General features: G+C 40.4%; 1 protein-coding gene across 1 annotated transcript; it reads right to left on the bottom strand.

The window, feature by feature from the left end:
* Window positions 1-213: 213 nt before the first annotated feature.
* Window positions 214-16,923, bottom strand: dbndd1 (dysbindin domain containing 1). Its single transcript, XM_018667919.2, has 4 exons — window positions 16,436-16,923; window positions 12,963-13,106; window positions 8,114-8,251; window positions 214-1,671 (listed from the first exon to the last, which is right to left on the bottom strand). The coding sequence occupies exons 1-4, from the start codon at window positions 16,464-16,466 to the stop codon at window positions 1,517-1,519; spliced, it is 468 nt and encodes a 155-aa protein (XP_018523435.1). The 5' UTR covers window positions 16,467-16,923; the 3' UTR covers window positions 214-1,516.
* Between the last annotated feature and the right edge of the window lie 1,332 nt (window positions 16,924-18,255).

Below are 18,255 nucleotides of genomic sequence, written 5' to 3'. Positions count from 1 at the left end.
GCTTTTTTTTCAATTGTAAATCCATTGCCACTCTGTAATTAATCCAATGTCATTTTTGCAGCATGTCCCATTCCACAGTAACACATCACAGGTGAAATTTTATATAAAGGAGATTACAGATCTGTCAGTTTTAGTGTAACTCAATACTTAAATCATTTGTATTAAAGTGTGTATTGTGCATGCCATAGTAAGATGGTAAATCACAGATACGCAGACTTTTTTACGACTTTTATTTACTCTTCCACCACGTCACTTTCGATCCATCGTGTCACAGCATTCAGAATTATTGGCACTCCTGGTATAGACAAGCTTAGTGTGAGATAAATAAATCAAGAAATCAGCTCTCCCTTTACTAGAAAGATGAGAAATATTGCATCATAAGTTAAATTCATCTTATAAAAGATGATTACAAAATTGTTGGCACTTTGTTGTATTTTTGGCATCCTTGCAAATCCACCTGACAATGGTGCAAATCCACCTTTATTTCAAGCTCCAAGTATTGCCCATCTAGTTAATGCATGTCTCTTAATGGAATTTGACCACCAACTTTGGATTACATACCTAGCTCCAGTTAACTTAGCAGCAGTGGTTGTGGCAGCCATCATTTTCAAAAAGAAGTGAAGAAGTTGATCTAAAAAAAATGCTGGGAGAAAAAACTTAAGTATTAAATAGTCCAAGCTGCTACTTGGTCTGTTTATCTTTTTAGTCATCTGCACCAAATGCCAATAATTCTGGAGGGCACTGGAAATACAATTCAGTGAGAGAAGTGCAATGTTTTTATTTAGGTATTTAAAATAACAACACACATTCATTGCTTAGATGGAGAAGGTCTGATAGATAGAACTTGGCCTCACTGAAACCCACCACTTAGGTTATCTTATTTACGGGCAAAAGAAAACCCGGTCACATTTTCAAGCAGCACATTAAGTAACAGCCTCAGCGTGATATTTTATTTTGAACAGCTTCATTGATTAATGCTTCAGCTCATGTCCTGGTAATTCAATATGAATACCAGTGTCTGAACCTCACATGGAAGGTCTGGCCTCACACTGTGGACACAACTTTTAGTGCCAATCTCAATGTTTGGCTGCTATTTCCCACCCTGAGGCTGTAAGCATGGAGGTCCTGTTACTCTGCTGACCTCATACCCTGTCTATCATTCAAAAACAACGCTGGAAATCTTCTGGCAGCCCAGGGTGCATCGATAACCCCTTGCATGAACAACGTAATGATTGTGTGTGTTTGTGTGTGTGTCAGAGAGAGAGAGAGAGAAAGAAAGGGAGGAGAGGGAGAGAGAAGGAGAGTGTGTATTGCACATCTCAACATCTTAAGTTAAAGTACAGAGCACAGTGTCCAGAGTTCAACCTGAACTCGTCTATTCAGCACCATGAAACATTATGTGAGTGCACGGTGGCAGATGGGGGCCCCTTGGTCCGCTTTGTGTTCCCATTCTGGCTGTGTCTGTCTGGCTCTGGGTTTCCTCTCTCTCGGCGGTCCGGCTGTTTCACATCAGGTATCATGGCTGCTTCGGCCTCTCCAGCTTCATTAAGGGCTCTGCGGTGTCTGAGTCGCTGTGGTGCTTTCTCTCTCGAGGGGACTCGACTTTGCTGCAGCGCGTCCATGAGGGGGAGCGCATGTACCCACCTCTGGGCAGCACAGGCTGCTGGGAACCTGGGAACCAAACAAATGCCGACTTGTTTTAAACAGAAATCCAAAATTATGGCCACCATAAATACAGATGTAGTGTTTCTATATAATGAGGAAACAAAGAGCTCACTCTGCACACCTGTCATATATCTCTACTTGAGCTTGAAAATTGTCTGTTAACTGGCATCAGTATACATAGCTCCACACCTGCTAAAAGCATACAACTATCTCAAGATCGCAGCTGTTAAAATGCAACAGAGACCTTGGAAGATACAGTTGCTGCTTGCTTTTCTCCTGGCCATTTAAAGCCTTTAGTCTATGTAGCATGCCTGCACACACACGTACATACCAGCCATTTCTTGACAGGCCACAGATTGTTGTTCATTCAAGATTACTGAGGTCACACTGATTACATTTTAAGGGATTTTTATGTGCAAGTGAGATAATGACCAGCTAAGATGGGGTTTTAATATAATTAATAAAATGATCCACAGTAATATTCCTCACACACAATGATGATTTATCACTGTATAAAACAGTAAATATGTCAATAACATATTAATACAATTATTTACTGCAACACATTACAACCTAGCCAATTTATAATCATATTTTTTATCATTGGCCATACAAAGAAACATTTTCTCAGTTTTGTGGCCAATGCCACTTCACACCACTTGGTGGTAGTGTCCAACCTATCAGGTAAACACCAATGCAAGAAAGACATATCCTCACACACATTAGAAAGTGAGAGACAAAGGGAGGGAGAGAAAGGGAGAAAAGACGTATTGATCTTGGACGATTGATGGCGTCTCCACTAGATTTTAATAAGCAGGACAACAACCTCTTCAGCAGCATGAGGCAGTCTGCTGCAACGAGTGTCACAAACATCTGCTGATGACTGCTGATTATGCTTATGTATCATTATATAAATGTGTCTATTTGATGTGCACATACTGTATTTATAACAATGTGTCTGTGTGATGTACATCTGTCTTTTTTCATTCACTGCATTGTGCATTGTTCATATTGCTGTTCACTTGTTTCCTGACAACTAACTGAAAGACTGATGAACATGAATTTAGCTTAATAACTAGAAGACATATGAGGACTGTTTGCACACCTAAGAGACAAAGTAATTACACAGCTTCCCACAACATAAATAGATTTTCCCTTTCTTCTTCCTCCTTCTTTTTGTCTCTTGCTCTCTTTCTGTGCACCCTAAGCTATGGGGTAGTGTGCTGTGTTCCTTCTGTGCTGCTGGCTAGCAGCCATTAAGATTCTTCAGTCAGTGTGTTGCTGCATAACTTAATGTTTCTGAAACACTAGGCTCTCCTACAGAAAACCTGTGAAGGCACAGGCAAAACAACTGTTGTAGAACAACAAATCTGTCTTTATATGCGCACATGTACAATCACAAACATACAACAAACAATAAATGATCAACCATAACCCCTCTCTTTCAACCTATTTCTTTATGAGTGCTAATCCTAGCACTGGGGAAAGTATTTTTCAAATATAATTTGTAATGTCATTAAAAGCCAGGAGTAGACCCGAAGGCAGCAAGTTGAGCTGGAATCTGACCTTTTACATTCAAAGGAGCTTTTACAGAAGGGCTATAAAATGAGGTCTTGTGCTCCTACAGGATAAATCACTACTGAGACAGAAAGCCGCTGCTGCACTGCCTCTCTATGGGTTAAAACTTTGCAACACGCTTCACTTCTGGCTACAACCAAAGCAGTGACATCACTGCAGGTGTTAGGAGATTGGAAACACCTGCTTTGACATCACTGATTAGGCCTGTTGTGTTGTTGCCTGTTTCTATCTAATGTTGTTGGTTTTTGTTATGCAGGGTGTTGTGTTTCCAGGAGAATGTTCTCTCTCTTTCTCTCTGCTCCACTGCCAGCACTGAACTCGCTGTCTCAAATCTGTCTATGCACTGCAATGAAACAATAACATCATACAATCGACAGAGAGTGATACAGTTATGCTGCGGTATAAACAAACAATGGCTGGACAATGATTATAATTTGCTTTCTTTTTCTCTCCTTTTGTCTCCAAACCTCATTGTTCCTCCATTTTCTGCATCACTTCACCCCGTCACATGTCCACTAAAGAAATCCTTGGCCAAATCCTTTTATACAAATACCCACTCTGGAACACAGCTCAATGTACTTGATCATGAAAAACTTGACCAAACAGAAACACAATAGGTTATAGTTTGCAATGTCATCAGTTACAACCGTGTAAAGAATAGGAGGCAAAAGCCATGCCTGTGGTAGTTTGTCAGGGATGTGGGTAAACTTTATGGTTCATCAGGTTCATTTGGGTTTAAAACAAAGAGGAAACAACTGGACAAATGTCTCTGGAGCTGCTCTAGAAAGAGAAGCTTGATAGAACACTAATCACAGTATGTCCCCAGCTTTCTGGATTCTAGCAATGAAGTACAATAGATCTGAAATTTTGCCTGAACTGTCCATGAAAGGACAAAATATAAATCAAGCCAACAGCTGAAAGTGAAAGGGAGAAACATGGGAATGGACAAAAGGAAATGGAAGAGAAAGACAGCAGAGTAAACAAAAACAAACAAGACACAAGTATCTATAAATAATGTGCTAGTGTGGTTACTCGGATTATGGTAAGTGTTTAAATGGCTTTTCAAGGACCTTGTTTCTAGTGGGGGGAAAGTGAATTATTCAGGAACCTGCATTTAGCATGAACTCACTGGCCCATCTCGTGCTCCTCTCCTCTCCCTTCCTCTCCCCTCTGTGCTTCCTTTAACCTCTCCCTCAACTCCTTCATGCCCTCCACACACTGGTACACACTCAGCAGTTTCCCGCAGAGCCTAATTCTCACACAGCACAGCTCAATACTACCTGACCCACATTTACATGGCAAACTTTTACACAAATTGGTTAAAGTCCTACTCTTTCTCCCCCACCCTGAACTCACCAATGATGCTATGGACAAATAAACCGACTTGCTTCCATTAAACTGCCTCCATCAACATTTCAGTTTGCAATATTTCACTATTGTGGTTATAGCAGGGTTGGCCAAGAAAAAAATCACCTTGCATGAAATGACAGGGCTGAATAATGAAGGAGGTTTTTCGAGAATCCAGATGAAACAGAACAGCTGGTCCTCACAGCTGAGATTTGTGCAATAAGTTGCTTTTTGGATAAATCTGTTCTCTCTCTCTCTCTCTCTCTCTCTCTCTCTCTCTCTCACACACACACACACACACACACACATACCACTGTCTATGTGCACACTACAACAATTTTATCCAAAATGACTTACACCACAAAAACTCTGTGCAAATGCACATTTAGCCTCAGTGGTATACAAATGGTGGTATACAAATCACTGACCATGGCAGTCCTAGGCAGCATTGTTCATATGAAACAGTAACCTGCTCCACTAAAGATGCATATAACAATATTCTTTTGAGTCACGATTCAAATTATCTTAATACTAGAAAATATAAGGTAGAAACAGCTGTTCCATGCCTTTCATGATCATATGATTTTCTATAGATCCACTGTCACCCGATAAGCAAAACTCTCTGCAGCTGCTCTACAGTATCTGTCTGCAGGCTCTCACAATAATCCAGAGCCATTTGTTATCCATTCTCTGTAAAAGTTATACCCGAGGAAGACATGGAGAGAGACACTGGGAATGAAAGATAAAGGCAGGCTAAGAGACAGGGGATAAAGGAGAGGAGGATTGTGTCTGTGGCTTGTGTGACAGAACAACTCAAGAAGTGAGAGATTTTCTGAAGCAAGCTGGAGAAAGACACAACACAAAATGCTACACATCGTATGTCAAAAGGCTAAAGATGCTTATCAGGGAGAAATGTTTCTCAAATGACTGATCTATTTTTAGTCATGATTATTGCAGGTAAAAATAGAGGAGTGAATGACACATTGCTCATTGTGAATGTGTCACTTGTATTAATTAACAATGAAAACACATCAATTAAATATGTCATTCTGAGAGTGCAAACATATAATCATTATTGGGTTTTTGATTTTCTCACAGATCTGAGGCTGTGTAAAGTAGATTATTTAACATTGTACACGGTACAAATCTGTTCATCTGCTGACAGCAGAGCAGCGGAGGTGAGGCCTTGAAGCACCTATACTGGTCACAGCTGAAAAGAGGGACATGCTAAACTGCTCAGTCTGCTCAGCTGTGGGAACACGGGTTCAGTGTGTGGGGAGGTAATATACAGTACACCGTATGTGATAAACTTTCATTATTTACTGACTTGTTGCTGTTCAAGGCTTAGGTTTTGCCCTTACCCCTTAATTCTTTGAGATAATACATTTGCAGCAGTGAGAGTTTTCTAGTAAAGCATTTTATTGGAACACTCAAGATTCAACAATGCACAATGATTTAAATAATTGGCTGTGGAGCTGAAGACAGCAGCATACAGTACAGATGGCCCACAGGGAACACAACTCGCACTTAACAAGATGTGCCATGATATGGAACATTAGTAATAAGAAAACAGAATGATGGGAGAGAAAGATGTTGAAGAAGATGGAGGAGGCACTATAATAAGAAAATCAAAGTGAAAGCAGCATGAAGAATGACCATGAGGAAAACCCTGTTTTATTAAGTTTTAGGACGACTGTCTCTCAGGAGTGAGTGAGAATTATGTCAAACCAAAGGAAATCTGTTTTGGTCTTTGTGTTTCAGTGAATTAAAACAGTTGAGTGATGATATCTGCGTACACATGACACATATTATGTATTCTCACCTAAACAGAGTATGGCAGTTAGTTATACAGTGGCATGCAAAAGTTTGGGCACCCCTGGGCAAAATTGCCGTTAATGTGAACAGTTAAGCAAGTTTAAGATGAAATGATCTTAAGCAATTGGCAACACCTGGCCTTTCCTAACAATGACTGTGAAGAAGCCATGACCCTAACAGGCTGATTAAGGTCTGATACCTTGATCAAAGTTATCTGAGAGCTCAAGTTTGCAGGGTGCTGCTTTCCTTTTTTTCACTCTAAAATTGTAGAAAACAAAAATAATACACTGATATTGCTTAAGATATTGCAAAAGAGTGTTTCATATTTAACTTTATGCCTTTTTGAGATCATTTCATCTTAAACTTGCTTAACTGTTCACATTAACAGCAATTTTGCCCAGGGGTGCCCAAACTTTTGCATGCCACTGTATAACTAACTGCCATACTCTGTTTAGGTGAAAATGCATAATAGGTTCATAACAGATATTTATTATATTTATATATATATTTTTTCCTACTAGCACCATCTATGCACAGAATATACAGAAACTGTAAGACACTGTCTAAACTGTGTCAGTAGACCTTTAAATCTTGAGCTGCCATGAAATTCTGCAGAGAAGAGAGTTCCCTGCCTGCATGCAGGATGAGGCTCACAGATCATAAATAAAACATGGGAAAAATTTTGTGCTTCCTTTTGCAAATTGGCAGAAAAACACGATTTTTTATTCTTCACCTTTATTCTTCATCTGCTGCTGCGACATGCATGCAGAGTCTCACCTCTTTAATATGCATATGTGCATGAAGCCATTAATTCTGCTAATAAGGGATAATTGCGATGCAGTCCAAGCCCAGGACAAGATTGTTTCCTTTCACTCCTGATTTCCAGAATGAAAGAATTCCCCATTGTGATTCTAAAAGTTATTAATTAAAATGATCAAAATCAAATTGTTTCTCATAAGAATCATAACAGAGTCAGACAAGTTAAAAACGGAAGTTAAACTTTGTTCAACTCCTCAGTTTAAGGGCAGTTTATCCGTGACACTGTGAAGGAATCATATGTCATTATAGCTCAGCAGGACTTTTTTGGACCCTGCTGGGTCATAATGATGGCAGGCTCTTACACACACACACACACACATAAAGTACATACATATATTATACTACTTCCCCCTGGTCATTAACTAATACCACACTCCCTCATTTAATGTTTTCCTTTTCACTGCTAAAAAGGTTACTCAGGAAAGAGACTGCAGGGAAGAATTTTAATTTTGAAATGCTACTTTTCAAAGTGTTTCAAAACTATCATGAGAGCAAATGCACAACACTAATAAATCTGTGCATTGCCAATGAGTCAGGATATCTGTCTGCACATCTTAACGACACACTTGAAATGAAATGGTAATAAATTAGTCTACTGTTCACGGTATATATATACACACACACAGTGTTTATATTTGTGTGTCTTATAGCTTGAACTTACTGTAACTGTCCAAATTCAGTGAGAATGTGCTGTGGGGATAATAATTAAATCTACATAACATGCACTGTTTTCTACACAAACTTTGAGTGAATCTAGGAATTGTTTTGCAGTGAAAGAGGTTCCACTTCCCTTTATATTTGTTGTTTACATATATGTTGTTGTTTACATATATGTTATGTTTACATATATGTGCCACATATATCTGTTTCAGTTTTTAGGAGGCCTTACCTTCTGGGAACTCGTTGTGGTTTTCCTCATCAGAGTCAGCAAAGACTTCAGCCAGTTCCTGGTCAGACATGTCAGTCAGCTCAGTCAGATCCAGGAGGTCAAAGTGCACTTCTAAAGAAGATACACTGCTCAGTGGTTCTATGAGGCAGAGAGAGAAAGGGAGAGAAGCACAATGCTTTTAGTCTGGAGGGGAATTGAGAGATTAAAATTATCTGCTGGTTTTTGCTGATGGCGCAGAGGAAATTTAAAAGAAGTGGGGGATAAACTGCATTTATTATGAACACTGTTCATAAACCACTGTATACTAACGCCCCTGAATTTCCACTCTGCTCATAATCAGATCAATAGCTTACTCTCGTGGTACTATTCTAAAATCGATTACAATGTAGATCATTTTCACTCCTTTATCCAATTTTATCTTCACATCTCTTGAAAAGCTGTGTGCTCTCCTCCTCAGAAATATTACAGTCACCACAGATTTCCTGAATCTGCCTCTGAGCTTGCCACAGTAGTTCTCTGTAGTTCACACAGGCAGTGAGTGAGGAATTGAAACAAGAGCTAAAGCCAGCGGAGATGAAAATAGCCGGTTCTTTAACGTGTTGTGATCTCTCTAATTTTTTCTCCTGGGTGAGTTGCACATGCTCATTTCTGCACAAGCCTCTGAATCTTTAGCAGGCAGGACTCTCTACTGCTGCACACAACAGGGTCAATATCACATCAATGTGCCAGACTCAGCATTCCAATCAAGCTGCCACCGAAGCTGAAATGTTAATATAATGTATGTAAAGTCAAATTTATTCAGTGACCCTGTAATACATACATAAAGCCTTCAACATCTGCTTGTCTCAGCATCACCAACGTTAGGAACCAATTTTGTGTAATAGAGCCGAACTAATCTTCCATTACAGCAAGAAGGATGTTTGGAAACTACACTGAGGGAGATGGAGGTGTGTTTGTATTTCCTTATGAATCAGTTGATACCTGCCTGCCATGCAACATCAAGTCTGAATGAAACGCTCCAGTGGACATTTGTGGGCGTCATTTTGTGAAGAAAATGATGGGTTACGCGACAGGTTGAAAGCTGTTATCACCCTGTCTTGCTTACGTGCTGTTTTTCAGGCTGTTTAAGGCGACGCTTCAGGCTGAAGAAGCCGAGCCCACTCTCCTGCTGCTCTTTGTCTGCTGCTACATTTAATTCCCTGCATCACCCTCCTGATAGAGCGCGTATTGATTTAAAGAGAGCTGATCATTATGCTAAAGCCAAGACTGGTCATTGTGCCATGTTTCAAATATGATAATAATACTCTGCATCAGAAATGCCAGGAGACAAGTGGAATGAAAATTAAGGAAGTAGTGACTATGAGAGAATACAAATAAGCAATGAACGTTTGAGACTTTGGAGTTTGAAGTCCTGATCAACCGTCTTTAACTACAGGTGATCGAGACAATCAAAAACAAATACCCACCTCACCTGTTTTCACGCCAAAGCTTCTGCTCTACTCCAGATGTGCTGTACTTCCCAGTTTTAGTGTCATGTTCAGAGCCAGGGCTGGGTCACATACTGACCATGACCCAGGAAGATAAGACATGCTTGAATATTTACAATGCCAGTGAGTATGTGACCAGTATATAAATGCTCCACAGGGAATATTAGAAATTGTAATTGTGTGCAAAAAGATGGGAAACAGGGACAAAGAATGACAATAAAGATCAGAGAAAGATTAAAGAAAGAAAGGAATGGATGGAAGTGGTAGTGCCTAAACTAACAGAACCAGGAATCAAAAGTCAGAACTATTTTCCAAAGCTTTAGCCATTTTTCTGTGTCTGAGGTCTGATAGTTGTTTGATGTATTCTGTTGAGAAACACTGTAATATTATATACAACAATAGGGTTGACAAAAATAATATACAACCTGTTTTTTTTTTTTAATTAATTTCCTTTTTGCATTCAAGATTGTTTCTTGAATGTTTTTGAGAATATGTCTTAGTATGACTGCAAGGCGCTTGCGGTCTTTTTGACCCCCTTTTCAGGAAGAGTGAAGAAACTGGAGGCAGTGAAACAGGGAGTCTGGAAAATTGTGGAGGAGGAGATGAAGAGACAAGAGGGAGAGGCAGGATGATGGGAGACGAGGGAGAGATGATGCTGTGTAAGAAGGTAAATGTGAGACAACAAGGCAGGAAGGGAAGACAGAGAACGGATGAAAAGGACGGAAGGCATTTTGTACAAGAAGACACCCCTTGCATCATTTTCTGCCATTATTTTTGAACTGGTTACAAGGTTATTCCCATTCTGCTTCGCTTGTTTTTAACCATCTCTCCCCATCTCTTTTTTTCCCACTCCCACACCCCTTCTCTTTGAATAATTGATCAGTGCGTTTTCTCTCCCAGGCAGACACACTGAAACAACTGCCTCCATCTCAAAAGCCAATCAGGGGAGCTCTGAGATGCCAGTGGGGTGGACTGACATTAGAGAATTCACACTGAGAATAAAAAAAAGAGGACTCTGTGTCTAATGCAGATGAATGCTGCAAAAGCATTCCTACAGCAGACATATCGCCTGGTGGTCTGTAAAGTCAAATTTGTGTTCTGATCCATTAAGACTCCTTCCTGACATATCTTTATTTTTTAAGCATGCCCTTAGTCTCACACTTAATATTCATGCCTTTGTAGTTAATGTGTGTGAAATAAAGGTCCTTTCATTTCTCTGAAAAGTAATATGATGTTTCCGTTAATTTAGAATATCGCATTAATAAAAATAATTGTTTGCATGCTCTCAATTTGACGTCCTACAAAAGGTTTCATTTCATTTTGAGTCCCTTTTCCCCCCTTTCCTCTCTCTGCAAGTAGAAAGGTACAGATGGATCCAGCTGAAGGAACAAAGAGTTGGAGGATGGGTGGGAGGGGCGAGTTCACATTTGGGAGAAGGGATAAGAATAAGAGAGCAGAAGGGGGTTGTGCCTTGCATGTTAGATGTGTATAATCCCTTTCCCTCCCTTCTGGCACATCAGGTCTCTGAGGTCATCAATCCAGCCTGAGCAGCTTGTAATGATGGCCGAAGACAATTGAGACAAGGCTAAGCTACTGTGATAGAATATTAAACATGCAATGCCAAAGTATATTTTCTCTGAGTAATATATTCTGTTGCATGTTTTTTTTTTTACTCACAGTGACTGAGCCTGCAGGCAGCTGTCTATACACTGTTGGATGTAAACTCTGTGAAAGGCTCCAGTTATTTTCTGTTACACTGTTTGCTAATCAACACCTGACAGGTAAATAAGCTGTAATTTCTACCTTTGAAAGTGCACACACAGCACGGTGCAGAGCAGTGAGGGCTTCAAAGTTCAAAAGTTCATCAACATTAAAATATGTCACACAGCTCTTCTCCAGTGCTGGAAAGTTATCTTGTCAAGTTACGCTTGTTTTTACTGGATAAGAGCAGCGTGACATATTTTAATTTTGAAGGAAATAAGCTGTGCCAAGTTTTTTTAAATCCCACATTTCTTTGTTCTCTCTTTTAACGCCCACTTTCTACTGTTAAAGATCAATGCAAACAGATACACACTTTTTTCACTCTCTGACTACTGCACAGCAGTCACCATAAATTTTTAATCTTCACTTTCTGCACATCTACACAATCGCAATGCCAGAATTCTACCTCTCTACACTGCAGTTTTATAAGGGTTTGTATTTATCTGTGCATCTTATTGCACAAGTGCTGTTTTTTGTGTCAATGATTTAGTTACAAACCTGACAACTTGCTCCTTTCTGGGATATTATTATGTTTGTCATTTTTAAGGTAGGTTGTTTGCTCTGGACCTAAAAATAAATGTTGCAGATGACTCAGGAGCAACTGTGGTCTCGTTTCTGAAGATAAAACTGCAGCACCAGGAAGGAAATGGTTTCTGACATTAAGGATGAAGCTGCAGTGTGGTTCTGTGTCACTGTGGACAAAACTTAAATGAATATCTCCACAAAATGTAATAGATACATGTGGGTAAATAAATGTTGAATTTGATTCCTGATCTCTTGATGATATTGTGATATGTTTTTTTCAGGTTGGGATTTGAAGAGCATTTTGTAAATACAGCGATGATCTGTCTTTTTGTTGGCCTAGTCTTGACTTTCTCTCTCTCTACCTCTCTTGCCATGAACTATTAGCTGACCTGCCAGGTGGCATGGCTAGTTAGTGGGTCACATTAAACCACAGAGACACAGACATCGGCCTCTGGATGAGCTGTCTCTCTGAAAAAGTGTTTAGTTAGTGAAGCAGATAAAGGCTGCCTTGTCACCCATGTAGCCCCAGTATCCGTCTCTGTGCTTCTGTGCCCTGGGCTCTGGGTCTGGCACGTACAGGGGAGCCTCTGTATGGGACTGACGCATAATGAGTCTTTTCAACCAAGGCTAAGCTGCAGCGGTCTTTGAGAATGTGGGACCAGAATATCGAAAGTGGGCAGCGATCATTCAGTGGGTTTCAAGATCAGAGATGATCAACCTGATGAGGAGGTGCACTGTAGGTAGTGCACAATTATATGTGTGAGCTGTCTAGCTAATACATTAGTGCTCCACAGGCCTATTCCTTGAGATCCATTATGTGTTACTATATTTTACTGTATATTGTAGTGAGTGTCACTGATAAGACTCTCTTTAATAGAGGCAGGATAGCCTCTGCCCTCCTTCCTTATCTCCTTCTTTACTGAAGACTCTCGCTATTGATCAGGTATCTTGCTCAAGGCATTTTCCACCCGTAATTATCCTGTAACACCTCTTTACCACCAATGAATATTTATCACTGTTAATGTCTCCCTCTCTTTACCCCCACCTCCCCCACTTCCCCCTTCCCTGGTACTCACGTCTCTTCTCAGTGATGTGCAGCAGGCTAGCAGTATGCCCTGACAGGCTGCCCTCCTCCTCGCCTGCTGGGTGCTGGAACAACTCCTTGGATAGGTCTCCTGAGCTGGAGGGTTTCAGCAGCTTTTGGATGTCTTTATTGGGCTCTACAAGCACACATAGACAAACAGAGAGTGGGCGGAAGCAAGAGAATAAGATGCTGATAATAGCTTTTTAGATTTTTAATAAAAGATTTCATCAGAGATGCTGGCTTATTTGCTCTACTTAACTTACTGTAGGTCTAGATCTAACCCAGAACAATTTAAGGCTTAAAAAAAACTGCAGTGAATCTGCAAATACAAATCTTGGGGTAATGAAGAAGAACAAATTATTTAAGATCATGCAAGTACTGAAAGAAATCAATATTTGCTCCAGTGTCTGCCAGCCCTTGTATGGTATGTTTTCCCACTCAGTTACCAAAGCAAAACCTGACATCAGTCTCTCCGTTGTAATAGTTGAATTTCTCAATTTTACTGTCCGTTTGTCATTTTTTTCCTGCAATAAATTCTTTACAGCATTCATACAGTCTATACAGGTCTGCACACTCTGCCTTTTGTCACTTCCAACTCACTTTCTGTTGTGCACATTCATGGCCAGTGTTAAAAGCTTTATAGACGTGTGATTTGCTGAGAGGAGATTGGTTTATTTGGCAGTGGGCATATGTCTAATTCAACAGTTGTCACTGTATCGTCATTTTGACGTTTCCAGAAAATGTATTCTGAGTGCCGTGTTCGTGCTCCTCACTCAAGCTAGCTGTGAAGCATCTCAAACATCCGTTCAAAATAGAAAACCACATTCACACAGGCTGTTAATAAAGTCTGAAAATAGAAGGTGCTTAAAATAGCATCTCCTCAAAAGCAGGGGTATGCACAAACTCTAATTTGGTTAAACCTGATCAAGGTTAAATGTTCGCCTATTTGACACAGCTGAGAGCACAGTGGGGTGTGTGATGAAGCTGAATGAGATATGAACAGGAGTGCAGAAGCACTGTGCATTTAACTGTAAGAAATCTAAAATGTATAAACTACATGAGAAAGGAAGACGTGTGTGTGTGTGTGTGTGTGTGTGTGTGTGGAGCAACATTTAGCAAAGATGATGGCAGTATGGTTGTTTTTGATGACAGCATGCAGAGTTGATGGTGAGTAGTGTGGGAGTACAGCATGGCTTCCTGATGAGCCTCACCAGATGGCTGGTACCATTTCGACTTGCAATATGTTGTTAGAGAGCTGAATTTCTCATTTCAGATGAAAAAGTGTGTTAAAACCACAGCCAAGCCTGAACATGATGGATTCTGATTTCACCCTGAGAAGCCCATTGTTCGTGACTGGCTATTGATCGATTTCCCCAGTGAGGAGCCACACAAACCAAAAGACTACAGTACTACCTCTGCTGCTATAATGAAATGTTTGTTCAATATTTAGACTGTCTACTGGCAGCATTGGTTTCCCTCTCCATCACCTTCTTTTGGTTATTGTAGAGGTCCTGCTGGATTACTGTTCCTGACCTTTCTACCATCCATCCATCCATCCATCCATCCATCCATCTAGAAAAGACACCTATTGACACTTTGTCAATGTAGTGCAGACTGATTAGTTAACAGCTGTATTGGACCGTCCTGTAGCTTTTAATGTGTGTGACACTCTTTTAGTGACATAACAAACATACCCTCCAAGACATGCTGATGATACTAGACTTGGGATGAAATAAATTTCTCAAAAATACCTGTGTAGCTGTACTGGCTCTGACAGTGACAGAGGAGAAGAGCTTTTAAGGGAGTCACCGTGTTAATCACACGTAAAGGAGGACAAGTTTACACAGATGGCCCAGTCTAACCACCACCTGCTGTACTGACTGAGAAGACGGCCGAGTAAATAATGAGAATATAAGTTTCCCCTGGTGAAGGACAGTCAGCTATCACACATGTGCCTTTTCCACGCTGTGGCTGACCCTGTCAGTGAATCAGCTAACCCTAGACCGACGGACAGATGGAGAAAAATGTAGTGAGAGGAGATAATATGAGAGCTAAAGAGAGACAAGGATAGAGAGAGGATTAGAATGAGGTGCTGAACATTTGCCAAAAGTTGAATCAAACTCAGTCTCTCGGTTCAATAAATCAATTGGTGTTAGATGGGAAGAATTAACGTGCTCTCTCAACACCCTTTTCGCCAGGTCATTGTGCTTGCTGATATGTCTCTGTCTTGTATCTTCTCTCCTAACAGTTTATAGTGTTTTAGGTGCATTCTCTAACAGTATTAACTTACACAGGTAATAAATGTTTTGTCTACCACTAAGTACTTAATTCAGAATGGCTGTTGGTTCCCAACAGTTGCTATGTCTCCCACAGTACACATATTGCCACACTGAAGTCACACTCTGTGACCCTCTTCTGCAATACATCATAGTAATGATGTTCTCTCTAATTCAATCTCATCTTAATGAACAAATAATGTCCCGATTTGTCTTGGGCAGGTCATTCTGGTTGTGCTCAGATACTGCAGGCAACGATAAGTGAAACAAAGCCATGCAACAAAAAACACACACAAAAAAAAAACACTATTACTGTGAGTATCTGCTGAAATAGTATCTTACAGTGACCTCAGAGACATTGTTTTGCCTCAAGGTACAGAGTAATAAAGCAACATTTTAATAGTGGTTGGATGCACCTTGTAGGTTGAGAGGCAGCTAATGCACTGACAAACAAACTACCCTTCTACTGCTTCTCCTCACTTTGTATTTTTATCATCTGTCCTACATGGGCATGTCATTTAAGATTTAGATAGCTGACAATACTCAACATAAACTGTATATAAATGTAAATTAATTATCAATCCCTTCAGTTTTTAGAGGTTACAGTATAATAGTGGCACTGAAGCATTGTACTGTGCTACCACACAGCACAGGCTTCTCTGGATGGCCTTTACACAAAGGCCATATGGGTCCACTATTGTACTGCAATTTGTATTTTAACAGTCCAGCTTTTGTGTGGTTGACCTGTAGTGTGGAGATAAAAGATAAAAAAGACCTGAGCTGCTAAGCAATCGATTAAACATGAAGCTTGAATGAAGATATGAACCCTCCACAACTGGATCCTAGGTGATAATAATGATCAAAGAGTACCAGTGCTCTGCTATATTTAAAACCTATATCAGCAAGTAATATATAAGTGACTAACTCTTGGCTAGACAGAAAGTAAGATGCAGTGACAAAACTCAAGAGCAGCTCATATGACAAACATTATTCACAGAGGTTATGCTCCAACCATCCAGAGAGTGTCTCCCATATTGCAAACATTATGAGCATAGGAAGAGACACTTACAAAATGCAGGCTATTCATAGCACAAGTCATTCAAAAGACAAAGACACTCTGCAACCATGCTTGTGTAATTTGATAAAGGCTGTGGCACAAAGAAAAGAAAGAATAGAAAATGGCTCTTACCTGGGCTCCCTGCCCCTCCCTGTGCCTCCATGCAGCTTAGAGCGAGTGTCCTGCTGTTCACCACACCAGCATCGGAGAGTGGAGGAGACAAACAGGGAGGGAAGAAGGGAGAGGCAAGGGGAGAGTGTGTCTGTGCGTGTGTGCATATGAGGGAGAGCAGGGGTGGGCAGACACAGGCGAGACCTCAGCTTTCCAAAGACTCTGCTCCTCCTTCTTTTTTCTTTTTTTTTTTTAAATCCTTCGTTGTTCTATTTTCCCCTAACAGGTGATGCTGGTCTCTCCTTTTACACAGTCCACCTGCTCCGCTCTGCCATCAGAGCTGTCTGAGTGCTGCACTGCCTCACAGAGCATGTCCACCACAGCGAGGGAGGTCTGGGAACAGCGACATCACTGCAAATTTCTAAGCCACTTGGTTTAGTAAACACAGCATTGTGAGGCTTGGCTTGGTATGTACAGAATACACAGAGAGAGATCCAGAGCAAAAGAGGGAAAGAGAGAAAGAGAGAGAGAGAGAAAGGGAGGGAGGGTTGATCTGGCAGCCAGCCCAGACTGAGAGAGAGAATAGGGTGTCAGGGAGGGTTATGGACCACTGGAGGGGGGAAATTGTGTATGTGTCTGCCTGTGTGTGAATGAGAATCCCTGTGTGTATGTGGATACATGTGCATGAATGTGGCTTAACAATGTGTGGATATACTTGTAGGCAAGTTGTGAAACCTGACGATGGGGAAGTTGATGCCAAACATACCCAGGTTAGGCATGGTGCCTGGGATAACAGAAACATGTGGTAAATAAACACAGTTTAAAAAGTTACGTTCAAGAATGCAAGTTAGAAGAGCAATGACAAATAATAAATTCACCTATCACTGAATTACTTGTTTTTGAAACTTGATGTAAATCTGAATCCTGTACCTTACAGGAAATGGTGCTTCTTCATGCTGAGAGTAATGTGCAGGTAAAGCTTGCCATCTAGTGGTGAGATGTGACACCAGGTAGTCCTCTGATTATTTAAAAAAAACACCAGAAACCACAAACTATACCACCATTAGCAGACTGGAATCACAGTAAACTGTGACTAGATTCTACCACAGGAAGTAATATAAAACAAATAGCAAGTTAAAGACATTTCTAGATTGAAAATATTAATAGGCCCCACAATAAACACTATGGAGTACAGATTGGATTTGGCAACATTTTTAGTCTACAGGGGAAACTAGAACAAAAAACAAAACAGACACAAGTTGATTGGTCACAGCAAACAACAGAGACATACCATATCAAGTCTATCCTTTGAAAAGTTCATTTTCTTATTACATACTAAAATCAAATTTAGTAACTCAGTCTTTTACACGTTTTGACATTTCATTAGACTTTTTCACACTGAAGACCACAAGTGCTTAATTGTATGGTGTAAGTCATTTAAATTCAATTTACTTTGATTTTTATGCAGTTCAGTACAGATGTGACGGTTGTGTATTAAAATGTTATTGTTGCAAAGATCCTCTTAAGAAGTTCACAAGTAATGTTTATAGCCTGTCATGTCTTCCCCTCTGATAGCTCCTTGTGTAGAAGAGTGCTCATTAACAGAGGAGAACTCTCCTAATTATCTCAACACCAGAGGAAGAATGTCAAACAGTTCTTGTTCTTTATGCTGGGGTATTTCAGACCATCTGCAACTAGTTCAAAACAACCACAAGCACAACCATCCACTGGAATTTCACTGCAAAGTCCTGACCTGTACGGTTGTGGGAAACATGACTCGAGCACCGTTAGGGCTCACATGCAGAGAGAATGCAGTGTTCAGATTATACACACCTCATGGT

This window comes from Lates calcarifer, linkage group LG2 (assembly GCF_001640805.2).
Source record: "Lates calcarifer isolate ASB-BC8 linkage group LG2, TLL_Latcal_v3, whole genome shotgun sequence".
Classification (NCBI taxonomy): domain Eukaryota; kingdom Metazoa; phylum Chordata; class Actinopteri; family Centropomidae; genus Lates; species Lates calcarifer.
The sequence above is the reverse complement of the archived record's forward strand: the minus strand, read 5'-3'. Positions and strand labels throughout refer to the sequence as shown.

What these genes read in the sequence shown, in the direction of transcription:
- dbndd1 (XM_018667919.2), bottom strand. Translation starts at nt 16,466, where the DNA reads ATGGAGGCACAGGGAGGGGCAGGGAGCCCAG. An exon ending in GGGAGGGGCAGGGAGCCCAG is followed by an intron (nt 13,107 to 16,435) that starts GTAAGAGCCATT and finishes GTGTGCTTGTAG; the next exon opens with AGCCCAATAAAGACATCCAA. An exon ending in GCACATCACTGAGAAGAGAC is followed by an intron (nt 8,252 to 12,962) that starts GTGAGTACCAGG and finishes TCTGCCTCATAG; the next exon opens with AACCACTGAGCAGTGTATCT.